This window comes from Daphnia carinata, chromosome 3 (genome assembly GCF_022539665.2).
Source record: "Daphnia carinata strain CSIRO-1 chromosome 3, CSIRO_AGI_Dcar_HiC_V3, whole genome shotgun sequence".
Classification (NCBI taxonomy): Eukaryota; Metazoa; Arthropoda; class Branchiopoda; order Diplostraca; family Daphniidae; genus Daphnia; species Daphnia carinata.
The window spans coordinates 2,920,928-2,939,137 of NC_081333.1; the positions used below are offsets into that span (position 1 = coordinate 2,920,928).

At 39.2% G+C, this 18,210-nt stretch overlaps 2 protein-coding genes and 1 long non-coding RNA gene across 5 annotated transcripts in view; 2 read left to right on the forward strand and 1 right to left on the reverse strand.

Moving 5' to 3' along the window:
- On the forward strand, nucleotides 1–2,357 carry LOC130693319 (transmembrane protein 242-like). Of its 2 annotated transcripts, XR_009001658.2 has the most exons (5): nucleotides 1–191; nucleotides 677–987; nucleotides 1,724–1,891; nucleotides 2,030–2,140; nucleotides 2,226–2,357. XR_009001658.2 is itself a non-coding variant. In XM_057516452.2 (3 exons), exons 1-3 carry the CDS (start codon nucleotides 95–97, stop codon nucleotides 1,883–1,885), a joined length of 570 nt encoding a protein of 189 aa, XP_057372435.1. In that variant the 5' UTR covers nucleotides 1–94; the 3' UTR covers nucleotides 1,886–2,004. The 2 variants fall into 2 exon arrangements, 1 of the variants encoding a protein (XP_057372435.1); XM_057516452.2 differs by lacking the exons at nucleotides 2,030–2,140; nucleotides 2,226–2,357 and having other exon boundaries at nucleotides 1,724–2,004.
- Nucleotides 1,998–17,936, reverse strand: LOC130693293 (uncharacterized). The gene is made up of 7 exons (XM_057516423.2): nucleotides 17,719–17,936; nucleotides 10,015–10,159; nucleotides 8,300–8,514; nucleotides 5,097–5,258; nucleotides 4,356–4,583; nucleotides 4,039–4,294; nucleotides 1,998–2,439 (listed from the first exon to the last, which is right to left on the reverse strand). The coding sequence occupies exons 2-7, from the start codon at nucleotides 10,115–10,117 to the stop codon at nucleotides 2,324–2,326; spliced, it is 1,080 nt and encodes a 359-aa protein (XP_057372406.1). The 5' UTR covers nucleotides 10,118–10,159; nucleotides 17,719–17,936; the 3' UTR covers nucleotides 1,998–2,323.
- The window catches only part of LOC130693339 (uncharacterized), an 18,778-nt gene continuing 7,062 nt past the window's right edge, over nucleotides 6,495–18,210 (forward strand). Inside the window, exons 1-3 of one of the 2 annotated variants that reach the window (XR_009001667.1) lie at nucleotides 6,495–6,679; nucleotides 6,821–6,971; nucleotides 10,418–10,545. This is a non-coding gene — a long non-coding RNA (uncharacterized LOC130693339). Of the gene's footprint in view, nucleotides 6,680–6,820; nucleotides 6,972–10,417; nucleotides 10,546–18,210 lie in introns of those variants that run through there. The other variant, XR_009420687.1, reaches the window with a different exon arrangement.

Below are 18,210 nucleotides of genomic sequence, written 5' to 3' on the forward strand. Positions count from 1 at the left end.
CCGTGTGTAAGTTTGTGTAGTCTGCTACGATGTTTACATGGCTCTAAAAGCACATGATTAGAGCTTGGGCTTATCGCGACTTTTTCTACTAGTCATGGACAAAGATGAAACAAATCAGGGTCCTGTTATAAGTGGTGAAGCAAGCACATTATCCACAAAAGAAAAAGATGATAGAGCCTTCAAAGCCAAAGGTACATAGTCATAAGACAAGTCAGTGACAAGAGAAGGCAACACACAGTATGGTTTTCATAACTGGCTTGACATTGAGCTAGAAAAAAAAACTTAATATTAAATGTATGTATGTAATGTAATACAAATATCTTAAATAAAATTGCTGCTAGATGTAAAGCTGTGTTCGTCAAGTAACAGAAATGTTTGTTTGTATTACTATGCCAGTCAATTTGTCTTTTCGCTGGCATTAATAACCGTAAACTTTAGTAAATGTCTCTGTGCTGTAATCTGTTTTGATCCAATAGCTTTTCCACAAGCTATTTCAGACAGCACTTTTTTTTCATTTTTTCGGTTATTATGTATGTCAATACAAATTAGCTTTTTGCTTTCATCCCACTAAATACTAAATTATCAAGTATCCTACTTTCTTATTGCACCTAAAGTTTACCAGAGTTTAGTGGTTTGAAATTTTCGTCTTATTGTTGTTATTATTTATTTTAAATAGCTGCTGCGTTTCTCGCCGGTGTGACTGGTGTCTCAATTTTGTTTGGGTTTGGAACGACTCTTGCTGCAGCCAAGAAAAAGGATCCTCATTTTTTCGATCAAGGGCTGACCGGACGCTTCGAAAAACAGGGATCAGAACCAACCACAAGTGAAGCAGCTACAGCAATGAGGAGGCGTGGCCCCGTATCGATTAGATCTGCTGAACCGGGTGCATCTTTAGCTATTCGGGCACTTGGCTGGGGCACTCTCTATGCGGTGACCGGCTGTTCCGTCCTCTTTTACGGCATCTGGAAGCTTATGGCCGTTAATGACGTAAGTATAAAGCCTTGCAATGCACTACTACAAAAACTAGGCCAACTTTGTGCAGGATAAGAGACTTCTTCTTTTCAAAGTTCATTTGTAAATCGGCTTAATGTTTTGCAACTTCACTCTTTTCCCGATGGATTACATTTGTCCGTGGCCAGGCTTTCTAAATTATCTATAGGCCAAGCCCAGGACACTGTAAGGGAAGCAAAAATTTCTCATCAATAGGATCGCGTCTTCTTTCTAAAGGAAAAAGACATCGGCACAAACTGTGGTTTATGTGTGACGAATCTAATCTCAGTTATTTTAAACTTTATTCTACCTATCAATTCAAAGGATTCTTATTTGCTTCGGTAGTGCCTGAAAGCATGAGCATAATAGTTTTCAGAGTCCAACAATGGGGAAAAACCGTTGATGGGAAAAAATCTCAAGTACAGAGTGACGTTTCTTATTCCACCGTATCTACTGTCGTTCACAATTTCCTTTTTTAAAGGCCTAAGAAAAGCTCATTGGAGCGCGTGAAAACCAGGATGCTGCGTTCGACTTTCTAGTTAGCCTCAGTCGTAACTGGATGGCGGATATTGTTATATCAAATACTATCTCACCGTTTTATTTCAAGCGATTCTATTTCTTAGTAGTTGTTACCATCTAGTATACAATCGTACACATTTATTCCGTTGCTCCCTCAATTCGGCAGTTTACCACTGCGTATGATCTAACTAGTGTACTCCATTTGCTTCAACAGTTGAAAGAGTTTCGACTGAAAGTTGGTGGCTGGTTGCCGGCCATTCCGCGGAACACGCCACAGGGTCGCACGGAATTCTCGGGCCTCAATGATTTGTTGCAGTACATTATCGACGTTGACAAGGAGAAGAAAGCAGCGGCCAAGAAAACTGATGCCAAATGATAGTGTGTATGTGTATTCAACTATTTTTTTTTCCGCCATTCAGTTCAATGAATGTCATTGCTCTCAAAACGTAGACAAAAGAGAGAAACATAAATTATTCCATAGCAATAAGAATATTTTATTTTTGTTTTATTTTCCTTCTAGGATTTAGAATCAAGTACAGTGAACTCATACAAACATCGAGATAGAATTTGCACTTAGTGACGCGCGTATTTTTGAAAGTCAAGGAAACCGTTAGAAGGGAAAAGAAACGCGGTAAACATTGAAAAGAGAGATAAGATTTAATGCCATAAATTTCCAAGATTTAAATTGTTATCTGCTTTTTTTTTTCATTGAGAAGAATCTTTGTACACATACGGGCACCGATGCAATAAGGATTAACAGTTAAGATGACTGCTTGTGGAACCTTGAAACAAAAAAGAACAAAGCAACAGAGGATCATCGATCTTGAAGAGGGATCTGAAGAAGAAGGAAATTTAATCCGAAGATGAGCACATTCAGTGGAATGGAAGATTTCAGCGCTGACTGCCTTTGAACCGCCGCTGGTCGATCACCTGATCAATTCGTTAAAAAGGAATTATACGTTACATTCTTATTGCAAAAATAATTGCCCTTTCCAGCCGCAATATTTTCCCTCTGGACCATAAACATCATCAGAAAAAAATTGCGTGGAAATGTTCAGACAATTCTTGTTTAAAGGAACATTTTTTAAAAATCGTGCGCCGGATGAACTTTGAATTTTAATTACAACCATTCCGTGCAGGTGAAGGAGGTGGTATAATTTCTGATTACAATGAACGTGCGGACAATTATGACGAGATTGTCGTCTGTGCTTTATTGATAATTTGCGTTCAGCGAATGTTGACAACCTTGCGCAAAGTTAACTATTTTGCGGCACACTTTCAGATCGATCCAACAACAACTTCAAACAAAGTCTGGATGACAGAGAATACCAAATTCCCATGGCACAATCGTTCGAAAACTGACAAAAAATTCTTTTCGTCAACATCATGGAAAAATCGAAGAAGTTTTTACACCAAACTGAGGAACTTTAAGCGGATTTTACGTCCCAAGCCGGAATAGGAAAATCAAGCACAGTCTGACACCAACACGCCAGATATTCGACAAGTGAAACGTTCAATCCCCAACACGCGAACAAACAGTTTTAAAAGGAGGAAAAATGCAATGCAGATAGGAGAGAAAACAAAAGAAATCCAGTCAAAAATCCCTTTTTTTTTTCTTCATTTAAAACGCGAAGAGTCGGTGAGTAAGAAATGCCACAAACATGCGAGGAGATAAATCAAATTGAAGAGGACCCTGAGAACAGGAAAAAGAAACAGAAGGACAGTACGACGTTTTAATCGAACAGTGAACCGACGAACGAAAACCGTCATGCACATGACATTTTTCAAAAAAAAGGGAAGAAACAAAGTAAGAGGGAATGAGATGTTTCTTTTGTTTTTCTCTTTTAGGGAAAGAGGGTGGCTTTTTAAAAGAGTTTTTGCAAAACAAGATCGAGTAGCTATTCTTTGCTAACACTATTTTGTGTCTCTCTTGTTCTTGTACTTTCACGTTCAAGTCTCTAAAGTCAATTTGTTTCACCACTTTTTCCATTTTCGTCGTCGGGTTACGCTTCACCCATTTGACAAACACTCTCCTTCAAGAGTCTTAAAGGAAAGTGCTTCCTTTTTTCTTGCGACCCAGACTATCCGTTTTCGGGCTAGGGATAAAACAGAAAAAATAATTTCATTTAAGTGGGTGGGATTGAACTGACAACTGCGTTTCATTCACAAGGCCGATCAATCAGAAATGTAGATCGGTTCAATGACGCACTTGGATTTCTTTTTTATCTCACGTCTCGGTGTTCATCTGTCCGTGTGTTTGCAAATGCTCGATCAGAGTAACAAAAACATTTGCCGAGTATCTAGTAGCATTTGATTGTGCCGCTTTTAATCCTGTTTACTTTTCATTTCACATTCGGGCAGCACTGTACGCCGTTTGCAATTCCACCGCGATCGTTATTTAAAGAACTAGCGGAATTCAACTACAAAAAATAAGGACCAATAGCGTAGCAGCAAAATTCTTTTAAACTAAAAACATTCCATAAATGACGGATAATAAAGCGCTGGAGCAAATATCGATTGCCAATTCACCTTGTGAGACGAAGACGTTGACTGAGACGGCCTTCCCTCTCCACGGTACGCAGGTATAATTGCCGGAATCAGCCGGATCTGCACGCTGGATCACCAGGCGGCTGGTCCATGCCATCCAGTCTCTTTTGCTAGCGTCCGATTCGGATACGCCTTCCAAGAAAACAGACACCAATCCTAATCCGGCGGATGATTTGCTGCCGTGAATCAACGGCCGGCCATTATGGAACCAAACGAACGGTAGGCCGCCTCCTCCCACCTGTTTTATTGAAATTGCTGGACTTGAATCGATCAAAAGGAAAGGTAATGATGAATTATACCGTGGGTAAAGTCAGCTGAGGAAATTTGGTCTGCTGTTCTTCGACGCCAGTGTTGACGTCTGTATCGTTCCCATTGCTGTGATTCTTCGATTCCGGGTGAAGTTTGCAGTGCAGCTGGATGTTACTCTCAGCTTCAACGTGATGTTCGCTACCCTCGACTACGGAAGCCACAGGCGTCCAAACCAAAAGTTCGATAAAATGCGAAACTTGTCCCTGTCCACCTGCAATCTATCTCGGGAAAAAGAAAAATCCATTTGTTATTAGCATTCCTGAGGGCGTGTCCGTGCAACGTGGGGTTACTCAAGAAACGATGAGAACCGACGCAATACGTCCTGTTCGTGACCAAACCAATATCAAGTTGAATTGGTGTTTACTTAGCAGGTAACTAAACAAGTAGAGGACTCTTGTGTTCAGACTGTCTGACTTTTTCTTTCATTAGACTTCTATGGATTTTTCTGGGTCTCAAACCATTCGCCCGTATCGTCACGTAGTCCATGCATTTGTCGAATCCTCACGTAATCTACACACATGTCAAACAGTACTCGTTTCCATGACTCAAAAAGTCGTGCATTTCCTTCTTCCTTTGCCTATTATTATTCTAAGACGATTCACCAGTGATAAACTTGTTTGGCCTATCTTGGTTAACTTGAGTACACATGTCTTTTGCGTTCAGCATAAAAAAATCTGAACATAGGGAACATGGTAATCTCTTTGCCTCACGAATCATTGATTTTCTTTTACCTGGCATTCATAAGTGCCCGAGTCGTGAAGTTGAGGTGATTTGAGCATCAAAATCCAGTCAGGCGAACCGGGCCGGTTGAGGACGCTGAAACGGCTGTCGGCTGTGTAGACGTGACTGCCGGACGACATGATGTGCCAGTCTCTCCGTCTAATCCACGAAACCTGTCAAAATTGGATAATGAAATGGGATTCAGAGGGGCAACGACGAGAATACTAACTACACTTTAATCCAACAACAATCAATAATCAAGTTCCATCCAACACTAATGACACACATGGTGGTATACTGAAGCCATGAGAAGTGGTACAGTGCCCATAATGCACCAAAAGCCAACAATAAAGTCACCACATTACATTAAAAATTGCATTGCACATCTTGTGTATATGTGAGGATTCTCCTAGGACTTCCGACTAATGATCAAGTTTTACCACCCAAAGTGTGCTGGCACTGGCTCTGCTTTAATTATATGAAGCGAACTCGTGCAACTCATAGCTTATTCTGAACGTAACTATGACAGTACGTAAAACGTACGTTGCAACGAAAAGGGGCCCGTTGACAGGTGTCTCGTACGAAAATACAAAGCTCGGGTGATTGGGAACTGTGCCTGCTGCTATGCTACAACTTCACTACGGTAAGTAATCAATTCCATAGTTGAAGGAAACGATTCTCACATCCCATCTGTGCTTTTTCGTATGTTTTATTTAAACTTGTTTACGAGATGTTGTTGCTGTAAGACCTGATTTTGAAAAAAAGAATATGGGACTAACAGGAGCAGTTCAGAGGAGGAAAACAAAACTATAGCAACAGCTCTAGTGGTCTAAAACGTTTACCGTCTTAAAGAAGGAAAGTTCATGACCATAAGCCGATCATCGAGGCAGATACGCCGTGCACGTCAATAACTAACGACAAACAACGAAATCGGAGGCATCGTGAATAAACAAATAAATCTCAATCTTTTAAAGAGTTGTAGAGAACAAAAATGGAGGGACGACTTGTGCAAGAGAAGAGGCTTCCCCTTTCATTGCATCATGCTTATGATTGCGTCACTTTATTTTGAAAAGAATTGATCCGAATCTTTTAAAACGGTGCAAGTTTAAGTCCTAAATTTACTTCCAATCGTGTCTTACTTTTATCTCGAAATTGTATTGACGTTATGTTTGCGTAGAAAGGTGATATAATATTATGTGGATCATAAATGCAACTCTGGTTTTTTGTTTTTGGGGGTAGGGGGAAGTTTTCTAGAAAAGGGGCGTTTTCTGCCATTTCCCGCCAAACTGCACACAAAAAACCTTCTCGATATTTTCATTACCACTACCCAATTTCCTATTCTTAATGGATGTTCCAAGGTCTTTATTTTAGTGCGATAAATCGTCAGGAAATCAAAGATAGTTGAGAACTGGGTGTCGTGACACCTAGCATAGCAACCACAATGCAATTTTTTGGTGTGTTTCAACGTCTGTGAACTAGAACATTTCTTGCATATGCTGTTTGATTTGAAACTGTGGGACGTATGTGACTTTCGAAAATGAAATGGGTGTTCTCCAAGAGTGCAAATGAAGTTTTTCCAGTGTGTTTCATCTGGGTAAGTTTTCATCTTGTTTTCATTTTATTGTCTGTGTTTCGAATAAATATTTTTGCTAATGTGGCCTGTTTGAGTCCAATTAATTTTCTATGTTTCCATAGTTTTGAAGAGAAATTTAATTTTCTATATGTTTATCTTTAGAAGAAAGGTTTTCCTTTGACAACCAGAGAGCACATTGACGACACCCTTCGTGATGGCAAACTCGACAAAGTTGTAGCCAAGAGGCCGTGTAATTGGAAGTATTCCAGTAAATTCGTCTTTGCTTGCATCTAGGAAGACACCGTCACAAAAGGTAGGATTGTTTTGACGTATTATCCTTACTTTGCGAACAGCAATTAGCGACGGGTGTACTCCGTATTTTATTGCTATTACAGAACTCAGCTTTTGATATAGTTAATTTTGTCCACGGTCACGTCTTGACAGTGTGGTCTTTATTATGTTTTCCCTTGAAAGTCGAGTATGTCGAAAGTTTTGTTTTACTTTTTTGTTGTGCTTGTTTTACTGTGAGCGTCTTGTTTCTGGGAATGGCAAAGTAGGCAGGCATTGTTCAACAAGTTTGCGTACACATATCGATCACTTAGCAAGCTTGCAGACGTTAACTGTTTTCGTGTTGCTGCCTTATTGATGTGAGGGTTTTTATTACAGCAATCGCGCAGAAAATTTTTGTAGTGAGAGGTTTTGAAATGCAGGATTTTGGGATATACATATTGCGGTGAGAATAGGTGAAAATTGAGTGCATCTTTGCTGGAAAGATTGGGAAGTGCCACTGCTTGCTTTGATGGTTTATTTTATGCACCGTAACTAGATTCATGAATTTGTAACCATTTGCTTTTTTGGTTAAAAAAAAACTCCTAAATCTTGAATTTTTGTGCAGTCTTTAATGGCAAAGCTGCATTTGAACTTGCTTGACATGATTCACTTAGCATCTTTATATGATTTAGTCTCGAAATAGAGAAATCTATTCTTTGAAAAATCGCCATGGTTTTATACTTGTATTTTTTTTTTCCTTTGCTTCAAATTAATATGGCTGCGTGCATCTGGCATTGCACATTCTTTTTTAGTTCTGCTTTGACATTCCTCTGACTAGTGAACGAACATACACAAAAAAAACCTATCTAAAAATAGAGCCCTTAATTTGCTTACTGCTATGGAAAAAAATGACGGGAATAATGGCTTTTCTATTGATTCGATAACAACTTCCAGTTATGATTTTGAAGACGTAATCTTTCAAGCTTCTATTTTCGTACTTGGTCGTATTCCAAGAAAGTTTTCTTTTTCAAATGCCATGGATAGTAAATACAAGTCCACGATAAACGATCGTTTTGTAAGATCAAAAATTCGATAGTGACATGAATAATGGCGGTTGCCACAACAGCACTGCTGTCACTAGAACTAGCACTTTAAAAAACGCTCTTTCTCTCCATTTGATTCGATTTAATCCAGAATTATACCACTACATCGGAAAATTCGGGGATGGAATTTCACAGGGCGTCTTTTTACTACCGAATGGGGATGACGTTTCATTCATCACCATGGCACACAGCGATCGAGTTTGTATTTTTGAACGAATTATTTTTTATGGGATTTATCTTTTAAGGAGACAAATAGAAAGTACTATACCGTTCGCTGGCCAAGGCTGTAAGCCTTACAGGGAAGTAAAGCTGTGTCACCCTGTAAGACGGTCATGTGATTGGTCGTGCCATTCTCGATGGTTTCTGGAAGGAGCTCTTCCAGCTCTACAGCAACTCCGCTGGACGTTAATGAAGCTGCCAACATACGTAGCTTAGCAGTTCCGGCTGCTACGACGTCTGGATTGTTAGCGGCTACGTCAGCTTCTGCGTAATCAAAACATGTTTTGAATCCCACAGCATGTTGGCTAGCTATTCTAGAACTTGGCTCTTTATTTTACACGGAAGCTAGGAGAACGGACTCGTCCCATTGTGGCGATAGAATATGGAAGCGCATCGTTGACTGTTAATGATGCTGGATTTTTTTTTTTTTTTAAACCATTACTAGTTAACAGAATGGCTCGTCCCTTTGGTCCCTTTTTGCTTTGTTATATTGTTATCTTGTCGACGCTATCATTGTTGTTAATCGGAATGATAGAGTCGGGGACTTTGCTGATACGTAACAATATGGTCGATTGATTTATATTTTCTTATTTTCTTCTCCGACTTGCGCATTCCATCATTTAAATAGGACATGTTCCTTATACTTTGTTTCCGGACGGAGGGATAATGGTTGTTTTGTTTGCGTGTTTACTGCCATCCCCGTTTTGTTTACATTGCGGAACGAATATCTAAAGCGATCGTTAAATGGACTAATCCCGCAAGTATTCTTTTTTTTTTTGTGAAGGATAGCGGAGAATGAGAAACATGCCAATGAGTAAGGATCTCTGTTTATCGGAATTATTCATGCTTGAGTGGCGCTTGTTGATTATTTGGCGTTGGATCTAGAGCAGTAGACGGCGATCGCATATTCACGAAGCAGCTGATGAAAGCATCGATCTTTCTTTGAAAACAGCTTTGTCTGTATGAACTTTTGCTAGTTCTTGTGCTCCGTAAAGATCAAAAGCGCGAAATACTAGCAGCAGATTGATTGACAGAACAGTTTAAATGAATTGGTATTAATTTCAATGTTTGACTTACGCTGTACTGATTTCCGACATAGCGTTTTCTATTTGAACTTGGTGGTGGGAAGTAGTTGGTGTTTTTATTATATTTGTCACAATTTCGTTTAATGGGAATGTCTTTAAGCTGATTGGCTCTTTTTTAATGATGTGCAACATCAGCCAGTTTAATCTGCTATAATCAGCAATTTTATAGCATTTGAGCTGTACTGCTATCTACAAAAACGCTTTTCTACGTCGCTTAAAGAATTCATTGACGTCTTAAATGTTTCGTATTAAATTTAAATGTTTGCTGTGTTTGCAAACAAGACTTTTATGTACGTCATTCAAGATATTGTAGGTAGTGGTGAACACTATCGAATGATTTAACGCATCCGAAAATGTCCCCCTGCTCTGCTATTGACGGCACGATCCATCACGTGGGGCGGGAAGTTCAAACATTTCGAATGCTGCGCTTTAGAGTCTAGTGGCACGATGTCCAAACATTTAGTCCCTGCCTTTGTTGTTGAAAACGCTTTGCCATCTTCCCTTTTCCTTTAAAAATCCAACTTGTCGATTGAAATCGTTTAGATATTGATTTTGACGTTTTCAAAATAGAAATCAAATAGGAACTCAAATAGCGGTGCGGAAAAATATTTGAAATTTGTTGTATTGGATCGTAAATTTTTTTCGATTAAAGGTCGGGTTAATGGTAGGTTTTTATTACCTATCGATGATGTGAAGGTTGAATCGCCAACAGCTGAAATATGCGTCATCATGCCGGCCAGGAAAATGGCGAAGTTGCGAACCAGTATATTACAACCAATCATTTTGTTGAAATCGATACGTGCGAGTTGTGATTCACCCTTGTCCTAAGAGAAAAAAAGAGATTTGATACAAGAGAAATCGGGGCGAAACGAGCAGAAGGGAGGGGGCGTGTTAGGCAAGCAGACATTTAATGGATGATAATTAGATTAACATAGGTTATCACTTCTTGCATTTTTCCATCTTTTGCTCGCTTCGAATCGCATATCTAGGGCATTATTCATTTCCATCTACTAACCAATCTTTTTGTAACTGACTTTGTATCTCGTATGTTCAGTAGTTAACAATCTTTGAATATTTAATAGGAGTGTATTGGGGGGGACTATTTCCACTGTCTTTGGATATTTCATTCTAATGGAGTCGTGCTAGCCGGGGTTGGAACGAATAAATTACGTCTCGAACTTGTCACAGCTTTCGAGACAATGAACGTGTCATGAGAATGTTTTTAGTTTTATTTGAAAGATTCCGAGCCAAAAAAAAAAAAGATAAAAAGAAAAAGAAATGTTGTTGGTCTATTCAGTGTCACGTTGGGGTCCCATTAGTTCGACCCTGTGAACCTCCAACAGTCACAAAACATTTATTTTTATTTTTGTCGTCTTATTATCCTTGGGGCATTGGATTCACCGATGGCACTCGGCCATCGTAACTCGGATGTTTTGGCTGCTTTACGTGCTTTTTTTTTACGTGTTATGACGTTCAACTTGATTCTGGACTAATATCGACAAGCGTCTCGCACCGGCAGTTTTTATTGCTAGCGCGGGCCAAAAGAATAAAACAGCTACTGTTATTTTGTGTCAGCACTTGTTCTATTTTTCAAGCGTCCGGCTCGATAATGAATAGAAAACAATGTCTTAACCATTTGCAGCTCTTGTTTTCAAAGGTTAAGTCAAACGCTTTTTGTTTGCAATACCATCGTAGATGAGATCCTCCTCAAATTCGATTTATTTCTCTATACATTTAAGGACATACATACACACATGCACATACATTAGCTTTAACTGTTTTACCCTCATTTTGAAGAGGTAGGCCACTTTGCTTTTAATTCCAATTAAGAAATGGAGGTGTTTTCTGAAGATTGCAAAAAAATGGCACATGTTTAACTTGTCTGGTTATCGCTGTGTAATTCTCACGTTTACTTGAGACTGTCTACTGTCGAGAAAATGTGAGATATGCTTGCGGCCTGTAGTACCATTGGAGTAAACTCAATTTCGCACAGCAAGTTGAGCGAAATTGGACAGCTACCATTTATCCATGCACTGCAGGGTGCAATCTATCATCTCTCTTTTCACAGGCGTAACTGCAGCGATGGGGCATATTTAATGTTCTTTTCGAGCTAAAGAAACTGTCACGTCCATTGGCCATGCAAGTTCTCGCGGACGGATTCATTCTATCGATCATTTTGGTGGATCTCGCGACATTTTTTTACTTTGACCGTGGGGGTAGTATTTCACTCACGCCGGGACTGAAATACATCTATTGATAGAGACTGGATTCTTCGCCGAACGGATGTGTAAGCAAACGAAATTGAATAGCCTGGTGGAGCATAAAGACACCATTTTATCGTCGTATTATGATGGTGAATTGAGAGGCTTTTAGATTTTTAAAAATATCTTTCATCGAACGACGTGCGTCATGTTACACAGACGCATTGGCTACGATGGTTCGAGTTTCGTATTTGTCGCAATTTGCACTTGATGTTGGCACAAACTCCTGTACACTTTTGCCTTTTTTGTTTATCTTTCATTTTATTACTTTTTATTCTGGGTAGTTTCTGTTTTTCTATTGATTTGCCTTTCAATGCCACTGCGAAATATCGTGTGGGATGAGCAATGAAAACGTTTTCTTATGCCGTAATACGATGACGTTCAGACGACCTTTGCTAAACCTTGCCACTTTCACTTTTAAAAAATAAACAACGTTTTAAATGCAACCGCCGTGAAGGACATGAGAATCTGTAGTCGGAAGCCGATCAATGAAGAGTGCTTGCGAAAGATGCGGTGACGTCATTTTAAGCTGTTTCTTTAACAAAGCGAAGCGCTATAGTAGCACAGCGAATACGCACATGGCTAATACGAGAGCTGACTTTATGCATTTGAAGTTTCAATATTTCTACATGTTTAAAGATCAATTTAGTAGCAAGTTGTAAAATGGTTCTTAATTACACGTCGGAGTTGTTAACGTTTTTACGCCTGAAAAAGTAGATTGCGAGAATTAAACCTGCGTTGCCACTTTGTCTACTCCTGAATAAAATGTTATTTACTTTTACGGCTCTTTAAAATTGGATTCTTGGTTTGCGAAAGGACCAGTTTTATTTTGTTTCTCTATTGAAGGAAAAGAAAATTATAAATGACCTGAAATTGTATTTTGTAGACTTTAACTTTGGTTTGTTTTGAAGACTTCGTTTATCTTTTTCTTTTCTGTTTTTTTTTTTTTTTTTAACAAGATCTTTGTGTTTCTGGCTCTAGCGGTCTAACAATTAATCTAATGAGCTGTTTCTTTACTCATTTGGCCTTGTTCTTTATGTTCGTTGGCGGAAGCAAAGCCAAAAGTAGAAGATGCGCGGCATGTGCAGTACTACTCGTCAACCCCCACTTGTCCTTTTTAAATATTTTTTTTTTCAGCTGATTTCCTCTAAGAAAAACCCGCGTCGATCGTACATCTAAACTAGGTCGTTGCAAAAATTTAATATTGTTTTTTCATTCGTTTTCTTTGTGCGTGTTACCCAAACTGTGTAGGAACAGACGTAGGCGATGACAACATGGACGTCCCTTTGTTGCCATCCGAATGTTTCATAACGATTTTTTACACAAGTTTCAAACAAAGAAACAAAATGGCAATCTATTGTTATGTCTTCTTCTAGAACGAAACTGGCTGTGCTTTTTTCTCATTTATTGTAGCCTTATTTCTTCGTTCTTTTGCGGTTTCCGATGGCGATAACAAACTTTTATCCTGTTATGTCACGTTGCTTTACCGACACCCGTTTTTTTACTAGGTTAAACTAGACGAAGAGCGTCATAGCTCTTGATGATGGCAGTTGGTCTTTGTCTTCCAAGCCAAACGGGCCGTAAAAATGGAAATAAAAATGGCGATTTCCTATTTTGTTACCGAAATCTTTTGAGTTAGGAAATTAAAAGACGAGATGGGGTTGACCAAGATACTTTCTTTTTTAGTGCAATGGTCACTCGGTTAAAGGCAATAGTAAATCCCAGATATCATTAAAAAACAAGACGCTAAAGGTACGCCAGAACGAGGATTATGCGCCATCCTAGAGATCCATTAAATGATAAAGCTTTTTTCTTGTGTTTTTCTATTTTGTTATGCTCAAAAGCTGTGTGTAATTTAAAGCAATTTATGCGGATGGAAAAAAACAGAATAGAGCCCTTATCCCTTATGGATCCACCTACGATGGATTTAAATGCTGCTTTATCCGGGATTGCTGTTAAGGTGGCACTTTACCAGTAAATTGTTTTTGTTTTCTAAAATTCGTTTTGAGGTGGAAACAGTTCCCCTTCTAAAATGGAGAGATTAAATTCGTAGTTATTTCTGCAAATGTGTTTTACGCCATCGTTTAGCTATCATTCACATTTTTGAAACGGGAATAATTGCTATTCTTTCGTTTTTTTTTACATCGGTATTGCTATACGTTTTGGTATGTGATGCATATGGCATTTTTACGCTCGAGCGTGTGTTTGCTGTTCATTTCTGAGAATCGTGCTTTCGAAGATGGACAACAAGTAAAGAGGTTAAAGCCTCTTCAATAGTATAAGCCATGACTTTAAAATGCATGGATAGATGACGTCCGATGTTTGTCCATCTTTCGGGCAACTCTTTACCAATAGAAAACGGATTTTCTCTCGCATTTTTCTTTTTCAAGAGAAACGAAAACGAAATGTGAATTTAACAAACAAAAGGAGGGGGGAGGAAGTAAGGGATTTATGTTGTCACAAACTTTGTGAAACGATAGGAAAGATATACAGTTTTTGAAACTTTTTTTTTTAAAGATTGCTTTCATGATCCCTACTATCCTTTTTTCCGTGAAGGATTGTTGCGATGGATCAAATTTCAACTTTTATGCATTTTTGAATACAACAAGACAGGCATGTGTTTGGTTGGTTGAGCAGCAGGACCACGCGATCCAACAGCGGTAGTTGTCGCATATCGAAATTGAATCTCCGTATTGATCCCTCTTTAATTTGTTACACCCTATGTAAAGTCCTATACCAACCTCCTTTTCTTTTTCATCCTGATGCATCGTCTATTTCAATCGCAGCAAGTGAACGATGTCAGCTGTCCCTTCCCCCTTTTTTTGTTTTGCCCGCTTTTCCATTTAATTTCGACTTCATCTCACACCAACTACGCAAACCGAAATAATTTGAAAACAAAACAAAAAAAAAAAAGAAAAGATTAAAGGTCAATGTCTTGACTATTGTTGTCCATGCGTTTCTTATGTCCACAACATCCGGTGCGGGACGTCAACGCGTGTCGGCAGCCACAACTCATCACGCATAAACTTCATTAGCTTCCCGGCCGGCTGTTGTGGATGGCGTGGGGGGATAGCTGTCATCAGCGATGAGTAAGCGTATGAAGCTGTTGAGGGCAACGCGACGATGAGCACAACCGGTCGGCAAAGATTAACATGCAGAAGACGTGAAATGACAGCAAGAAGCCAAGGAAAATGAAAGATTTTTTCCTTGTTTTATTTCCATCTCATCTGACCCAATTGCTCTTGGTCTACGGGTCTCTCTGGAAATTTGGCGCACATTGAAGACGTGGTCAAGCGTACCAACATTCCTTAAAAAAGAACAGCGAGTCCCGCGTGAAGAAAAAAAGGTCGTTTTTTACGCCCCGTTTCTTATGGATTTGGAATAGTTAGTCTTTGTCTGCAGCTGAATAATACAGTGGGGCACCGTCTGTGTGTGTGTGTGTGTGGTTTGTGTGACTGGTTGCCTGCCGTAAGTGTTTTCATTCCACGACTTGTCTAGGTGAAAAATGGGGCGTGATAACGGGATGGATGACGTTGCTCGTCCTACACTGAATGCGAAAAGAGAACTGAATCATGGATCCAATGATTATTATTTTCTATTTCGGGAAAGAGGATATCTTACGATCCTTGCATTTTATGTTACACACCCTCTGGGGGGGGGGGCGTAAGATTATTACGGACGATGCCTTTGCTTAATAATTTTTTTTTTTTTTTTTCTTACTCATTTTCTGGTTCTGTGGTGATAGGATTTGCTTGAGGGCGGGTTATTTAATATGATATGAGCCAGTTTCGTTTCTCTTTTCCTTGTTCCATGGATGTTGGGGGTATTGTTCTATAGGAACTGGCTTTGACATTTGAGCAGCAACGTCGTTCTCGTTTATGACATTGTTACTTTGCTCGGTTCCTGTGTCAATACACAGTAGCTCCGTTATCTGTCACCGAGACAAGATTAAGCGTTTGCTAGACGATCAAATAGTAAGACTACTCTGTACTATACAATAGCTCACTTGGGAGCAAAACAAAAATGGACTTCCCTCTCGCATTTTATTCGTTCAAAAATGAGTGGATTAGGACTAGATAAGGAAGAATTCAGTTTTGGGAAAGGCCAACGTGTTTACATTTAAAACGAGCAAGTTGAATGGCACTCGTGAGGGATGGCAAAACGGCCACGTAAACACGGGGCCGTTGCTTGGAAACCTCAAATTGAGGCAGATCGACGTGTGATGGAAGGACATGCGCCACTCATAAAAATTAACACGTCATACATTTTTTTTTTCACGCTATTTAGCCATTCAAGTCTCTTTCTGTCCAGCATTTTTTTTTTCTCTTTCCTCTAGAGTCAGTTCTCGTGAATTGCAGATCCCGGAAAGTCTCGGGACATGGTTCTACGATGGATCTTTTTTACCAATTTTTTTTTATTCGACTTGCGGATTACGACTCGCTTCATCGTTTGTGGTTGGAATAGGAACTTTTATTCCGACCGAATCGGTACAGGATTGGCTTCTCTCATGTATAGATAGCAATGAGGCAAGATTTGTTTGCATCAGCCCATGTGTACATTTAGGCCCTTCCGGCCTTCTGTTTCTTGATTGGGTCTCTAATAGTTACAACCATCTTGTTTAGCTATTAATTAACGAGTAGGGGACTTCTTATTTCTTTCTTTTCTATTGCAATATTTTGTCTTGACATTTTGAGCCCCCAAAATTTTTAAGCGAAAGAAGATGAAATAACAATTAATTACATTTGATCTTGTTCATGTAATCAATGCGCATTAAAGTGGCTCTCGTTTGCGATAAAGGGATTCCTTTGGATTCGTTCATCTCCCCATCGCAATAGTATCTATGTTTTGACCGGATAGGGCTTGCCTATATGGTGGCCCTAGATTTACGTCAGGGATTTACGGCAGCGCTGTGCCACCGGAGCTGGAGAAGAATTGATATGAAACGCACCAGCAGCCTCGTTTCGTATAGGCGTCGAGGGAAAAGCTGCTGAGGTACAAAAGGGAACACCCCAACAAAAAAAAAAAAAGAAAATCATTCGCTACTAAGAGGAAAATGAAGATGTTATCGCGTGGGTTCCCAACGAACCAATCAATACAGTCAGAGAGTTTGTCTATGTCTTCTTGTCATCAAATATTTTGATAGCGATTCACTTGAAACGTAAATTGAGAAACAATTTGGGTAAAATCAATTTGTTTTAAATCGTACGTACGGTGACTATTAATTTAATTTGTTGGGATATTTTTACTATTAGCGTTTCCGTGCAAACAAAGGTGCCCTCCTAATGTAATTCGCTTCTAATCCTCTCAGTTGGCAAACATCTTTAAGTTACTGTAAAGTTCTCGTTGCCTATCCTGTTTATCTGAATAAGCCTCTTAATGGACCAATTGAGAAATGAGGCTGCGTTGCAAGCTTTACAACAAAAGCCGATTATTGAATTTTTATGGGTAAAATGCCATTTGTTCCATGTGAGGTGCGTCCCTCTTCATGCCGATTTTCCTTTTTAAAAAATTTATGTATGGAGCATGAAAGTATCATGTTTTAGTAGATCAACATGTCGAAATGCATCATCTCGAATCTATTGGGTTAACGCGATCGACCTATCAAAGCGGGGGTGGTACGATAAGGTAAAGCAAACGCAATGGTTCGTGCAGTTCATTTTCCGTTTGGCTGAAAATTATACAGCAACCTTGTATTGTTGTCTACAATTTTTTTTTTTTTTTTAAACTTTATTTATTTTGCCTTTTGAATTATCACTTAGTGAGGGCTGTTTGAAGTCAATGCAGCAAAAGCCTCACTTATTATTTCAAATAACAAAATCTACTGTGCACGATTGAGTGAACATCAAACAGATTATGATTTCATTGCTCTTAAATGTTCAATAGATGTGCAACTGTAAATTCTAGGCCTTCATTAGCTATTAACTGGATCTAAAAATGTGAGTTGTATCCTCTTTTACATTGTACCCATTATGTTTAAATAACGGGCACCACTAACTTCAGTCTCGGTTTTCCATTTAAGTATTTCGTAAGTTGTTCATCGTGAGAATTTCACACGCTCAGCCACGGACAGATAGGTCACGCCCGCTGACAAAAGAAACACATTTCTCATTTTTTGTTGTTACCTTTCCAATGCTGAAAAGCTGTTCCTTTTCAATACTGTAAAAACAAATGTCGGACACGCAGCACCTCACGTTGTTGTCTGACTATTTGAAGTTCCGTTCAACTTCCAACTTAGCAAGAACACGTATAAACGAGTTATTCATATTTCTGTTTGCATTTGTGCGCACTTGAAAACGGGGAATGATATTGACATGATGGTTACACACCATGCGTCATTAAGGAACTCTTTTTTTAAAATTGTTAAACAGTTCTTTTCCTTCCTGTTTATCCAGCGATTTTCATCTGCTTCACTGTCGATGATGCGCTCACTTTAAAGCCAATCATGTTTTAATGGCTGTTTGTAACTAGAAGCAAATAGGGCGACATCTTTTGGCTTGAGAAAAGGTGTCAGTGTTACCTAAGATTGATAACTAAACACAATACGCAAGATGGAATGACGTGTAAAAACTGGCTGTCGGTTTCGAATCGAGTCACGAACGCTGACTGAAATGCAT

Bases quoted from the DNA above. Each gene is read 5' to 3' on its own strand.
- LOC130693319 (XM_057516452.2), top strand. From the start codon at position 95: ATGGACAAAGATGAAACAAATCAGGGTCCTGTTATAAGTGGTGAAGCA. The intron at 192-676 runs GTACATAGTCAT...TATTTTAAATAG, and splicing joins TAGAGCCTTCAAAGCCAAAG to CTGCTGCGTTTCTCGCCGGT. The intron at 988-1,723 runs GTAAGTATAAAG...TTGCTTCAACAG, and splicing joins AGCTTATGGCCGTTAATGAC to TTGAAAGAGTTTCGACTGAA.
- LOC130693293 (XM_057516423.2), bottom strand. From the start codon at position 10,117: ATGATTGGTTGTAATATACTGGTTCGCAACTTCGCCATTTTCCTGGCC. The intron at 4,584-5,096 runs GTAAAAGAAAAT...TTCCCGAGATAG, and splicing joins CGGGCACTTATGAATGCCAG to ATTGCAGGTGGACAGGGACA. The intron at 4,295-4,355 runs GTATAATTCATC...TCAATAAAACAG, and splicing joins CTCAGCTGACTTTACCCACG to GTGGGAGGAGGCGGCCTACC.